The sequence below is a fragment of the Oryctolagus cuniculus genome, chromosome 8 (assembly GCF_051225735.1).
Source record: "Oryctolagus cuniculus isolate XC-2025 breed Fujian yellow rabbit chromosome 8, ASM5122573v1, whole genome shotgun sequence".
NCBI classification, from domain to species: domain Eukaryota; kingdom Metazoa; phylum Chordata; class Mammalia; order Lagomorpha; family Leporidae; genus Oryctolagus; species Oryctolagus cuniculus.
The window spans coordinates 138,716,678-138,728,868 of NC_142874.1; the positions used below are offsets into that span (position 1 = coordinate 138,716,678).

General features: G+C 42.8%; 1 protein-coding gene across 15 annotated transcripts in view; it reads left to right on the forward strand.

Moving 5' to 3' along the window:
- Positions 1-12,191, forward strand: part of CLOCK (clock circadian regulator) — a 110,479-nt gene that overhangs the window by 76,391 nt on the left and 21,897 nt on the right. For all 15 annotated transcript variants that reach the window (XM_089302796.1, XM_089302807.1, XM_089302810.1 and 12 more), the window contains 7 exons: positions 2,237-2,357; positions 3,994-4,107; positions 4,242-4,360; positions 6,323-6,405; positions 6,598-6,704; positions 8,634-8,781; positions 9,324-9,399. In XM_089302796.1, coding sequence (XP_089158922.1) covers positions 2,237-2,357; positions 3,994-4,107; positions 4,242-4,360; positions 6,323-6,405; positions 6,598-6,704; positions 8,634-8,781; positions 9,324-9,399 — 768 coding nt within the window. The remainder of the gene's footprint in view (positions 1-2,236; positions 2,358-3,993; positions 4,108-4,241; positions 4,361-6,322; positions 6,406-6,597; positions 6,705-8,633; positions 8,782-9,323; positions 9,400-12,191) is intronic.

The window sequence follows — 12,191 nt, forward strand, 5'->3', positions numbered from 1 at the left end:
AGTTTGAGAACTGAGAGGATGCTATGGCAACACCAGGCCTTGTCACCCTGGAAGGTTTTCAGGGTGGTGGTCAGCGGAAGTTGTGGTGCTTCTTGCAGAGTGGCAGGGAGGCAGAGCTTGAATCAGACTACTGTGGACACCAGCCACTCGTGTTCTCCTCTCCAGATTGTGAAATACCCTGTGAACTCACGGGTGGAGAGCAGTTAACGTGGGTCAAATTGTAGCACACTGGAATAGCACTAGAAGTAGTTGGCAAGAATGAATAATAATAGAAGGCGAATCATTTCAAACTAGTATCTTATTTTTCTATCAAGACTTTTGCATTGATATTAATGTGTGTATTTTGCTTCTTCATTGTCTATAAAAGGTCATTTTCTAGCATTCCTATTACCATAAGTTTTCAGTTCTAGAGGCAGAAGAATCCCTTTTTAAAATACAGCTATTTTTGGCGTGGCTCCCCCTTAAGCAAATATGAGATAATTCCTTTGTCCAAAATCATTTCCTGTGGTAATAATTATGATGTGCACGGCACACAGTGTTAATGTGCCATGATTTGGAGGGGAGAAGATAAAGGTTTAAGAGATAGAGCCTGGGCCAGTGCTATGGTGTAGTGGGTAAAGCTGCCGCCTGCAGTGCTGGCATCCCATGTGGGCATCTGTTTGTGTCCCGGCTGCTCCACTTCCTATCCAGCTCTCTGCTATGGCCTGGAAAAGCAGTAGAAGATGGCTGAAGTCCTTGGGTCCCCTGCACCCTGCTGGGAAAACCTGGAGGAGGCTCCTGGCTCCTGGTTTCAGATTGGTGCTGCTCTGGCCATTGCGGCCAATTGGAGAGTGAACCAGCAGATGGAAGATCTCTCTTTCTGTACCCCTCTCTCCCCCTCTTCCCCCTTCCCCCTCCTTCCCTCCCTCCCTCCCTCTCTCTCCCTCTGCCTTTGCCTCTCCTTCTCTCTGTGTGTAACTCTGACTTTCAAATAAATAAAATCTTAAAAAGAAAAAAAAGAGCCCCTTTATTCATTATAGAAAAGATCTACACATTAAAATGTGACTAATTTTATGGTAAACCGGAAATGAGTAATACACAATATATGAAAGAAGTTTTATTTTCACTCTGAATTGTGATGCTTAGGGAATACTTTTTGGAAGGAGGTCATTTGGTCTTTGAGAGATAGAAGATGCAGATTTGTGGAGAGAAAGCGTGGGCTTTGAGGGCAGAGTGTGAATGTGAGAAGAGCAGTCAGGACCCTTTCTCCTCCCTCCATCTCCAGTGGCTCTGTGTTGTTAGTGTTGTTTGTGTGTGTGTTTTTAACAAAATCTTTATAGATTCATAAAATACAAACAAAAAGAGTAAGTGCTTGGGTGGGTAGCTGGGGATGAGACCCTCAGCTCTGCTTTCACAGCTCCTTCTCTCCTCCCCAGCCCCCACCCGTCTCCCCATAGTCCTTGAGACAGCCACCCCCATATCCGTCCTCAGGGTTCCACAGACCTCCTGGAAAATGGAGAGCAACCTAGTGGGGTAGACAGAATTCAGTACGAAATGGGATGTCCCTGAAGCTTTGTTACCAGTGGACCTTAAGGATAAGAACCAATAATGCATTCATCCTTTGATTCCACAGCTGTGGCACTGTAGGCAACCCAAGGCTTGTGAGATTACTTACTGTTGATGAAAGGAACATACAAGAGTCAGCAAGTCACTGGGCTTAACATGTCAGTTGCCCTCTTGGGGGTGGGGGTGGGTAGCATAAAAGCAAGGCTTCTGACAGTGGAATGCAAGATAGATGCCAGGAAAATATGAAATAAAAAGAAAGCACCTATTGGACAACCGAAGTGATACCACATTTATTTAGCATGAGACCAGACTTTGTGTATGCGTGCCGCTGCTGGCGACGGTCGTAAAGCTATGACTTGTGGTCCAAGAATTTTCTGATTAAATTTTAGTCATGTTGTAGTTTAATGTGTTCGAAGTTCGTGGAGCTTAGCTTTGCAAGTCATGTGTCTGGCTTGGAAGGTCACAGTGATCGTGAACCTGATGACATCGCCATCAGAGCCATGAGTGCACTGTTACGCCCTAACTTCTCAGCCTTGTTTCTGTGGGATCTGATCTGTAACTTGACATTTGTTGGTTATCTTACATAAATGAAAATTAACCCTGTACCCTGTTGTTTAATAGTGATGATACACTTTTAAGATAAATATCTTAGGAATCACAGATTTATTTTGTGTTTAAAATTGTTTTTCAGTCTGATCTTGTGGATCAAAGTATATTTAATTTTATCCCAGAGGGGGAACATTCAGAGGTTTATAAAATACTCTCTACCCATCTGCTGGAAAGTGACTCGTTAACCCCTGAGTACTTAAAATGTAAGTAGTAGCTGTTAAACAGTAGTCAGATATTCTGCTTGGTAGCATAATCCTTTCGTTTTCAAGTCTGTGGAGTTCAAGATCAAAGTGGGGGTGGTAAAAAGTCTTAATTGACTTGCTTATCTGCTAGGTAAACAATCAATAAGCAAAAAAATGTTCTTTCAGGAAGAAAAAAAGATGTTTTATGCCAAAGATAATAAATGAGTTAAAACAGAAAACTGCTTTAGAAATCTAGTAGGTCATTTTGGCCATAGTGAAGGTGAGGTGGTATAGGAGTGTGATTTGTGTCTAGGGAAGGAAACAGGCAGAATTAGAAAGGCAGATCACTCAGGTAAGAAATTTGCAATAGGACTAAATTGGGAACAGAAAGGAAAACTGTATAATGTTAGCCATGGAAGGGGAGGCAAGTGTGTGAGTGTTAAGGAAGTAAACTCAGTAGGACTTGATGTCAGGCACAGGCAACCAAGTGACTGAGGATCATTGATGGGAAAGGGTCTGGGGCAGAAGCAGATTTTGAACCTCTGGAGTTAGATAGAACCATCTGTAGTGATAATGGCAGAGGAGTGTGAGCTTGGTGTAAGTGAAGAGAAGGGTTGCTAGTCCTTGAGTGCTGAAATAACCTGACACGGTGGGATTCGACTTACAAGTGGTTGGCAAGGATGCGTCAGCGTGGCCAGAATATGGAGGCATAATGAGAACACGGGGCAGTTACCTGGGTGCAGGGTAGTGTGTGCAGCATTGAGCTGGTGGCAGTGAGGGCTTGGGAGAGCTTCCTTGTGAAATAAATAGCAGATCCTGGACACATTATATTTGAGACTTGTGATGGGAAGAAAAGCCACCAAACTTACTTAGTTTCCAACTTGGGGAATAAGTGCACGTGGAACAGCTGGCTTGGGAAGAAAGATTCAGGTATTTTGAGTTTAAGCTCCTATGGGGACAGGTGAGTGAAAAAGCTGTGACAGTAAATCGTGGTGTGAGAGTGTGTCCTGCTTGAGATAGCGGAATTGGGAGGAGAGGTGTCGTAGTCAGCTTGCAAAGAAAGCAGATCAGGCGCAGAAGAGCGCTGTCCGCAGGCAGGGAGAGACCTCCGCCGTGGTGAAAGAGGCAGAAGCAGTGAGGAGAAGCTGTTGAAGGTGATAGGACACGTGTTAGGTACCGAAGGAGTTGCCGCAGAGGGGTCTGCGGGGCAGCCCCCGGTGTGAGCCGAGGAGAACTGAACGTGCGGACACTGGAGCCCATAACGTGAAGCCAAGTGTCTGGGACCAGAAAGCTCACCATGAGCAACCCGTTGTTGGAGGTGGAAACTGAGCAAATTTAAGACTAGAAAGGACCCACAGGGGAGAATGTGCAGGTGCTGAAGAAATGCACGGCCTCATCGTGGCCCTGGTCCTAGGAAAGGCAGGAAAGATGGCAAGGTGTAGAAGGAAACAGAGCTGGAGTGAGGAGGAGGAGGGACAGGTGCAAATGGGGGCACGACGTTGCTTGTGCAGGTGAGGTCACCTCCTACCTACTAAAATGTCATTGAAAACTCTGTTAAGGGAGATAATGACTATAAAGTTTGCTTTTAGTCTTATTTTGTGTGATATTTGTTCATTGTCCAGATCACAGAACGACTTTTCAAAATCTCTCATTTCAGCAAAAAATCAGTTAGAATTCTGTTGTCATATGCTTCGAGGAACAATAGACCCAAAGGAACCATCTACCTATGAGTATGTGAGATTCATAGGAAATTTCAAATCTTTAAATAGCGGTGAGTTAAAATGCCTCTCTTTCCAGTGTGTTTTAACTTGATATTATTTTTCTAGCTCTTAAAGACTTAGATGTTTGGATATCAGTAACAGCTTTTGTTGGAGTAACTGATCATAGCATTTCTTCACTGTTTAGTATCCACTTCAGCACACAATGGCTTTGAAGGAACTATACAGCGCACACACAGGCCTTCCTATGAGGATAGGATTTGTTTTGTAGCTACTGTGAGATTGGCTACGCCGCAGTTCATCAAGGTATGTTTCTAGTTTCATTTCCCAGGGAGAATTTCAGTCCACATTATGTAATTTTTTGTTTTCTTTACAGTGGCTGAAACCTCATATAAACATTGAAGACTGTGAGACATTGAACATGCATGATCATGATTTTTTTGAAACATAAGTTATCAAGGCGCTCATTAAATTATATAGCTAATTTCTTAGTGTAAGTTCTTTGCAGTTCACCAGTGGTTGTATGTCACTGTTGACCTACTTTTGTGCAAAATTTTCTTAGGTTTTTGTGACTAATTCACTGTCTTCATTAAAGGAGAAATCCAAAATAACCTTGGTAATTTTTTTAAAGATTTATTTATTTATTTGAAAGAGTTACAAAGAGGCAGAGAGAGAAAGAGGTCTTCCATCTGCTGGTTCACTCCCAAACAGCCACGATGGCTGGAGCTGAGCTGATCTGAAGCCAGGAGCCAGGAGCTTCTTCCAGGTCTCCCATGCAGGTGCAGGGTCCCAAGGACCTGAGCCATCTTCCACTGCTTTTCCAGGCCATAGCACAGAGTTGGATCATAAGTGGAGCAGCCAGGTTTCGAAGTGGCACCCATATGGGATGGCGGCACTGTGGATGGCAGCTTTACCCACTATGCCATAGCACTGGCCTCCCCTGATAATTTTTTAAATACTGGTTTTCAGATTTGTTTTTGGGAATGTGTAAGCAGCTTTTTACTGCACATAATTTACCTTTTCAGTTCTAGAATTTAACTGAATCATTTAGTAGGGAAGTGGGAAAGTGAACTAGTTCAACCCTAGAAAGTGGCTGGGAAGAAGCCAGGTGTGACTTGAACTTTAGGGAAATGCGTATCAGGATTTAGTAGATTGCACTCCTCAGCCAGTGTGGCTGTGCATATTTTGATCTTCGGAAGGAAAAAAAAACACGGCTAACATTTGCATGTTTACCAAATAGTGTATGCTTGACTTGCATTATCTCATTGAGTTCGTACAGCAACCCTGTGAGAATGATGCTGCTTGATCCCTGCATTAAACGTAAGGAAACTGAGGCTTAAGGCATTTAAGTGTCTCAGGCATTAAGTGACAGGGCTGGGACTGGCTTCCAGTGCTTCTCTCACGCCCCAGCTAGTAAGTGTTGCATTGTACTGAAGAAAGGTACTCAAGAAGGAGACAGAAGCAGGTAATGCGTTGTTTAGTGTGACTGGAGTCTATGGCTGCTGTGTGTAGAGAGGTAGAGACAGACAAGGTTAGAAAAGTAAGAAGAGGCCAGAGGAGAAATCTGTTTCTTTCTTTGCTATTTCTCCTTGCTGACGATGTTAACACTAGGGTTAACAACTGAAGGGTTGTAAGTAGGGAAGTTGTACAATCCGAGTATTTGCAAAGTAGTTGTGGCCCTAGAATGTGCAGTGAATTGAAGTATAAGGAGGTTGGTGAGATGCCTTAACAAGAATGTGCATTAATGATGGCAAGGGTCTAACCCAAGTTACTGAAGATGGGTGAGGTGGAGTTATTTTTAGAACGCTGTGAAGGTGAAATGTAGAGAGTTTAGCACTTAGCTGTAAGAGTGAAGAGTATGTGTGACTGTCAGGTTCTGGACTCTGTCACCACACAGGTATGTGCCCTGTAACCAGACGGAAAAGTGTGTCACTGAGGAGGAGTAAGACAGTTCATTCTTCTTAAAACTTGTTGAGTTTGAGATGTGTGGGAACATTCAGATAGTTTCAAAATACAGGACAGTAATTCAGGAGAGAGCTCTGAATTCAGAAGTAGGGTTTATAGGTGTGTGTGTCTATGGGAAATATGTAGAGTGAAAACTACTCATTCGGAAGCCTGTGTCCTTTGACATAGACAATAGATAACTAAAGTGTGTAAAAAATTTGTGCAGGGAAAAGTTACCTAATAATGATTTTTATGTTTGATAATGTGTAGGATTCTTATAAGGACACAAGAAAGCATTTCTAAATTTTAATAATTTATTTGTAGGAAATGTGTACTGTTGAAGAACCCAATGAAGAATTTACATCTAGGCATAGTTTAGAATGGAAGTTTCTGTTTCTGGATCACAGGTAACTCCATTTTTAAATTTTGTAAAAAAATTAATAGTCATATAATTCTTGAAATTAATGGGTTTTAAGGACAAATTTTTTTCTAATCTGGAACTTTGGGGAAAAAATAAAGCCACTTCAAATTCATTTCTAGTTGGAATATTTCTAATTATGGAAAGAATTGTAATCTCGATTGTTTTATATGTAATTTAGGGCACCACCCATAATAGGATATTTGCCATTTGAAGTTTTGGGAACATCAGGTTATGATTACTATCATGTGGATGACCTAGAAAACTTGGCAAAATGTCATGAGCACTGTAAGTAGATTTTAATACTTCTGTTATTTACTTTTTAAGTTACGTAAACAGAAATCCTGTCCTGTTAGTGGAAAGAGATAAAATGCAGATTTAAAACCATTTTTGTATTTTTGAAATATACTGGGAAATTTTGCTTTGTATGTATAACAAATCGAATAGGAGTCATGAAGTTTAAGCAAACTTGTTGCAGTTTTACATTTCAGTTTACTGTAATAAGTCTTGTTCTAAAACATCTTGTTCTGAATTGTATAAACTCTGCACCTGGAGTAAGAGAAGTAGATTCCTTTGAAAATGGTCATAGTACTGGGAGTCTGTTGGAAAAAGCTCACAGTGGGCGCTCAGCTCACACCTGGCTGCTGTTGCTGCCGGCAGCAGGAGTGTGGCTACCGCACTGTGCCAGCGCTTCCTTCCCTGAACAGTCACATTTATTGTCACTGTAGTTACAGCAGGCACTGGCATTCTCGCCAGGAGTAAACTGAGTCATGGAGGGCGGAGGAACTGACTCGGCACAGCTTGTGAGTGACAGCAGAGTGCAGGCCTACCCCATTACCACGTGCTCTTCATTCTTTGTTTCGGGGACTTGTAAGGATTGGTCTTACTTGCTTCTCTGCCCTCTCTCTACGTCTGCCCTCTTGGGTGTGCTGTAAAGCTTGCGTAGATATTTTATATACTTTGATGACGTAAACTCTGTATGAAAGAAACCATGTTACATGTGATAGCATCAACTGGAAATTTTCAGAGTAAAGTCCTTTTGACACGAAAGAAAACATTCACTCTGTTGTGTGGTGACCACGCACCTGATGAAGTGGGAAAGACCTGGCACTTTTGTTAACCAACTGGGTGACTTTGGAGAAGCGATTTTGTGTTGTAGACTTTGGTTTCCTGAGAGAGAGAGAGAGTGGGTGATCTATCGATCCTGTCCAGCATTTACTTAGATTTGCTACATTGAATGCCAGTCTGTTAAAAAAAGGATTTTATAGTTAAGGAATACTGGGGAAAACGTCATAATCCCTTTCCAAGAATACCTTCACTCAAGTTTTGAGAAATTGAAGAAACTATTTATCAAAAAACTTCCCAAATTTAATCATTAGCCTATTTTTTTGCTAAACATTTGTTAAAAGGTTTCAGAACATAAAATTTACAAAGCATATTTTGCAAAATGCTGTACTTAGCAGTTACTTGAAACAGTGAAGTTATTCTGATTTTGGTTAAGGTTTAAACAAATATTTTTAAAGATTTTTAAAATTTATTTTAGAGGTAGAGTTACAGATAGAAAGGTCTTCCACCCTCTGGTTCACTCCCCAAGTGGCTGCAATGACCAGAGCACTGGGCTGATCCAAAGCTAGGAACCAGGAGCTTCTTCCGGGTCCCGCACAGTGCAGGGGCCCAAGCTCTCTCATCAGAGAGCTGGATCGGAGGAGGAGCAGTCGGGACACAAACCTAGTACTCATATGGTGTGCCAGCACTGCAGACGGAGGCTTAGCCCGCTACGCCACAGGGCCGGCCCCAAGGTTTAAAATTAAACGTCTCAAAGATGACTGTACCTGTCAGAGAATCTGTGGGCTGGTGGGAGCTTAGATGCAGTTTCTTATTGCTGTTACTGTCAGTCTGTCATGAGGAAGTCCACAGTGTGAATTCTTGAGTATTCGCAAGTTCGTTGTCTACTTTAAAAAGTGTGTAAGATCAGCAATAACTGACTGCAAGTTAGGCTGTGTGAGGGAACTGACGCCTGCTTGGAACCTTGAAGTATCTCTGAGGAATAGCATTTTCTTATAACTGATAGGCATGTGTTTGAAAATCCAGAAAAAAATTGTATATTTAGATTTACATGTAGATATAAATGTTAGCTTTTGGTTAAGAATAGGTTCTATATAACTAATAATACCGATGAAATAAAAAAAATAAACACTTTTCCTTTTTTCTTTTTAGTAATGCAGTATGGGAAAGGCAAATCATGTTACTACAGGTTCCTGACCAAAGGACAGCAGTGGATTTGGCTTCAGACTCATTATTATATCACCTACCATCAGTGGAATTCAAGGCCGGAGTTTATTGTTTGTACGCACACTGTAGTAAGGTAACAGTTCTTTTAGAGAATTTCTGAATTAGAGTAACATCTTATAATGATTTGAGCGATGTAATTTTATGCATGACTTGTTAATGAACTACAAAGTGATCTTCTGCAAAGTTCAGTACATCCTTTTGGTATTCTGTTAAATTTTTATAGGCATTATATAGAAATAGGCGTTATGTAGACATATGTTTGACATAAACTTTGTGCATTACAGCAGAAGTTGTAACTGTCCTTTATGTTCCCAAGCGAATCGTGTAGAGGAAAAACTGGAGCAGATCAGCACCCTTCCTCTGTTTAGATCCTCTTAGTTACTGCGCAGTTGTGTGTCGTTACAGTAGTAGCACATCAGGCTTGGGGTACTGGGAAAACAGCTGGACTTGGGACACTTCACTGTGGGTATCGTTTGGATTTGTGTAGCATATGGAAAATGGTCTAGAGTTAGAGATGAGCAGGTGAGACACATAACAAGCACTAGATGGTTGACAGCTCTGTGGTATTTTGAATGAATGACCAAACACTAAAATGTAAATTTTTCCTATTTGTAGTTATGCCGAAGTTAGGGCTGAAAGACGACGAGAACTTGGCATTGAAGAATCTCTCCCGGAGACAGCTGCTGACAAAGTATGTTTTACAGCTTTCAGAAAATTATTTAATTTTCTTTCCAATGAAAGATGAGACTTGATAAGGAGATTAATTTTCAAATATTTCATCATCTCATTTGTGACAGGGATATGATTATTTTTAATGTAATATTTTATAAATATTTAAACAAATGAAGATGTTGATGTTTAGCAATAATTGGGTGACAGACAAATGAGAAGACTTCAAAAAATTTGTGGAAAATGAGGACCAGTGTTATGATATAGCAGGTAAAGCCACCTCATGTAATGCTGGAATCCCCTGTGGGCGTTTGTTTGAGTCCCAGCTGCTCCACTTCCAATCTAGCTCCTTGCTAGTGCACCTGGGAAAGCATCGGAAGGTGGCTCAAATGCTTAGGCCCCTGCACCCATGGGGGAGACCTGGAAGAAGCTCCTGGCTCCTGGCTTCAGTCTGGCCCAGTACTAGCCACTGTGGCCATGTGGGGAGTAAACCACTGAATGGAAGATCTCTCTCTGTAACTCTACCTTCCAAATAAATAAATTAAATCTTTTAAGAAATATGGAAAATGGAATTAAAAGATTGCTTATTTTGGTGCAAGAAAATTTTTAAGTCCTTAACAGAGTTTTTTCATAATACACATTTTCCATGAACTTTGTGAAGACTCCCTTGTATTTGATCTTTTTTTTTTTTAAGATTTATTTATTTATTTGAAAATCAGTTACACAGAGAAGGAAAGGCAGAGAGAGAGAGTCTTCCATTGCTGGTTCACTCTCCAATTAGCTGCAGTGCCCGGAGCTGCGCCGATCTGAAGCCAGGAGCTTCTTCTAGGTCTCCCACGTGGGTGCAGGGGCCCAAGGACCTAGGCCATTTTCCACTGCTTTCCCAGGCCATAGCAGAGAGCTAGATTGGAAGTGGAGCAGCAGAGACTCGAACCGGTGCCCATATGGGATGCTGGCACTGCAGGCGGCGGCTTTACCCGCTATGCCACAGTGCCAGCCCCTGTATTTGATCTTAAAAAGAAAGCTAACAGCTTATTAACTATGATGTGCTAGGCTCTGGTTGGATTCTTTATATAAATTAAAAAATATGATTTACTCCTTAGACATTTGTATCTGGTAGGTTCTCTCTCTCTCTCTCTCTCTTTTTTTTTTTTTTTTTTTAGAGCTTTTTTTATTTGAGAGGCAGAGTTACAGAGAGAAAGAGGGAGAGAGAGAGATCTTCCATCGTCTGGTTCATTCCCCAAATGGCCACAACGGCTGGAGCTGGGCTGATCTGAAGCCAGGAGCCAGAAGTTTCTGCCTGGTCTCCCACACAGGTGCCAGGGGCCCAAGCACTTTACCATCTTCTGCGCTTTGCCAAGCCATTAGCAGGGAGCTGGATTGGAAGTGGAGCAGCCAGGTCTCAAACCAGTGCCCATATGGGATGCCAGCGCTGTAGACAGAGGCTTAACCTGCTGCACCATAGCTCCGGCCCCACTATCTTTTCTTTGAGAACACTGAAACTGAGGTTTCAAGGTGTATGGGGAACCTCTCGTGAAGACACATAACTGGGAAATCAAAGTCAGAATTAGAACCCTTACGACTTCGTTAGTTGTCAGGTAGAAGTACAGTGTCTTCGTTATCTATTGCTGTATAATAGATTACTCCAAAACCTAGTGACCAGAACAACACACCTGTCATCTCAGTTTAGGTGGCCCAGACGTAACGTAGCTGGACCCTCTGCTTTGGATCTGTCACAGGCTGCAGTTACTGAGTCAGTGGGGGCCCGGCTGAGGCCGTGTGTATTTGCAACTCAGTGGTGTGGTTGTGAACTGGTTCCTCGTGGGCACTTGGACTCAGGGCCTTGGCTGCTTGCTGGCTGAAGGCCAGAGGACATCCTGGGTTTCTTTTCAGCTGACCCTCTCTGTCTAAACAAGCACGCAAGAAGATCCAGGGGGACACAATACTGGCACGGTGCAAGTCGCAGTCTTTTGTATCCTAACCACAGATGTGATATCCTGTGACTGTATCTGTTCTGTGCATTGTGGAAGCAGGTAACTAGGTCCAGGCTATACTTGGAGGGCCTGCCCAAGGGCATGAGTACCAGGAGGCAGGAAATACTTGACTGTCATGGGTGAAGTTGACTCCCACAAGTATTTTTAACCTACAGAAAATACATGGAATGGAAAGAGTCCAGAATCTAGGTATAAAAGTGAGTTCAGTGGTCAGTGTGCCGGGCGACAGTGCGGGGCTATTCAGCCAGCCATGTAGTCAGCAAACCTTAACTGCAAGCCATGTGCCAGGCTTAGCTCCAGGTGCTGTGAAGAACACAAAGAGGTTTCTGCAGTGTGGATCCCACATGGCAGAATGTTCCCGGAGAGCCTGGATGTGTGAGTAAGGCAAATTGTTTCCTTTCTGAGAGTGGGTAGTGCTTACGCCTAGGGTTCTTTGATGGGGGCCATGATAGAAATAAGAGTAACACGGAGATTTTCATCCTTGTTTCTTCTTTTTCCCAGTCCTAGTAAATACAGTTAGCCTTCCTAACAGTGCTCCAACTCTGTCTACTTTCTCCCTGTATTTACCGCTACCACCGCGACCCGCCCGGAGCTTGGGGAAGGGCTCCGAGCTAGTCTGCAGAAATCTATGTGTGGATGGTTTTCTTAAGTCATGCATTTTGATCATGGCCCAGGGCAAGGGGCTGTAGACGGAAGAGAAGATGAGCAAGGACCACGCCTCGGGGCACTGGGGCCTTGAGAGGTGAGGGAGACAAGGAAGGACCAGCCTCAGAGGAGTCGGGAGGAGCTGGCGAGACAACAGCAGAGCCCGAAGCAGGAG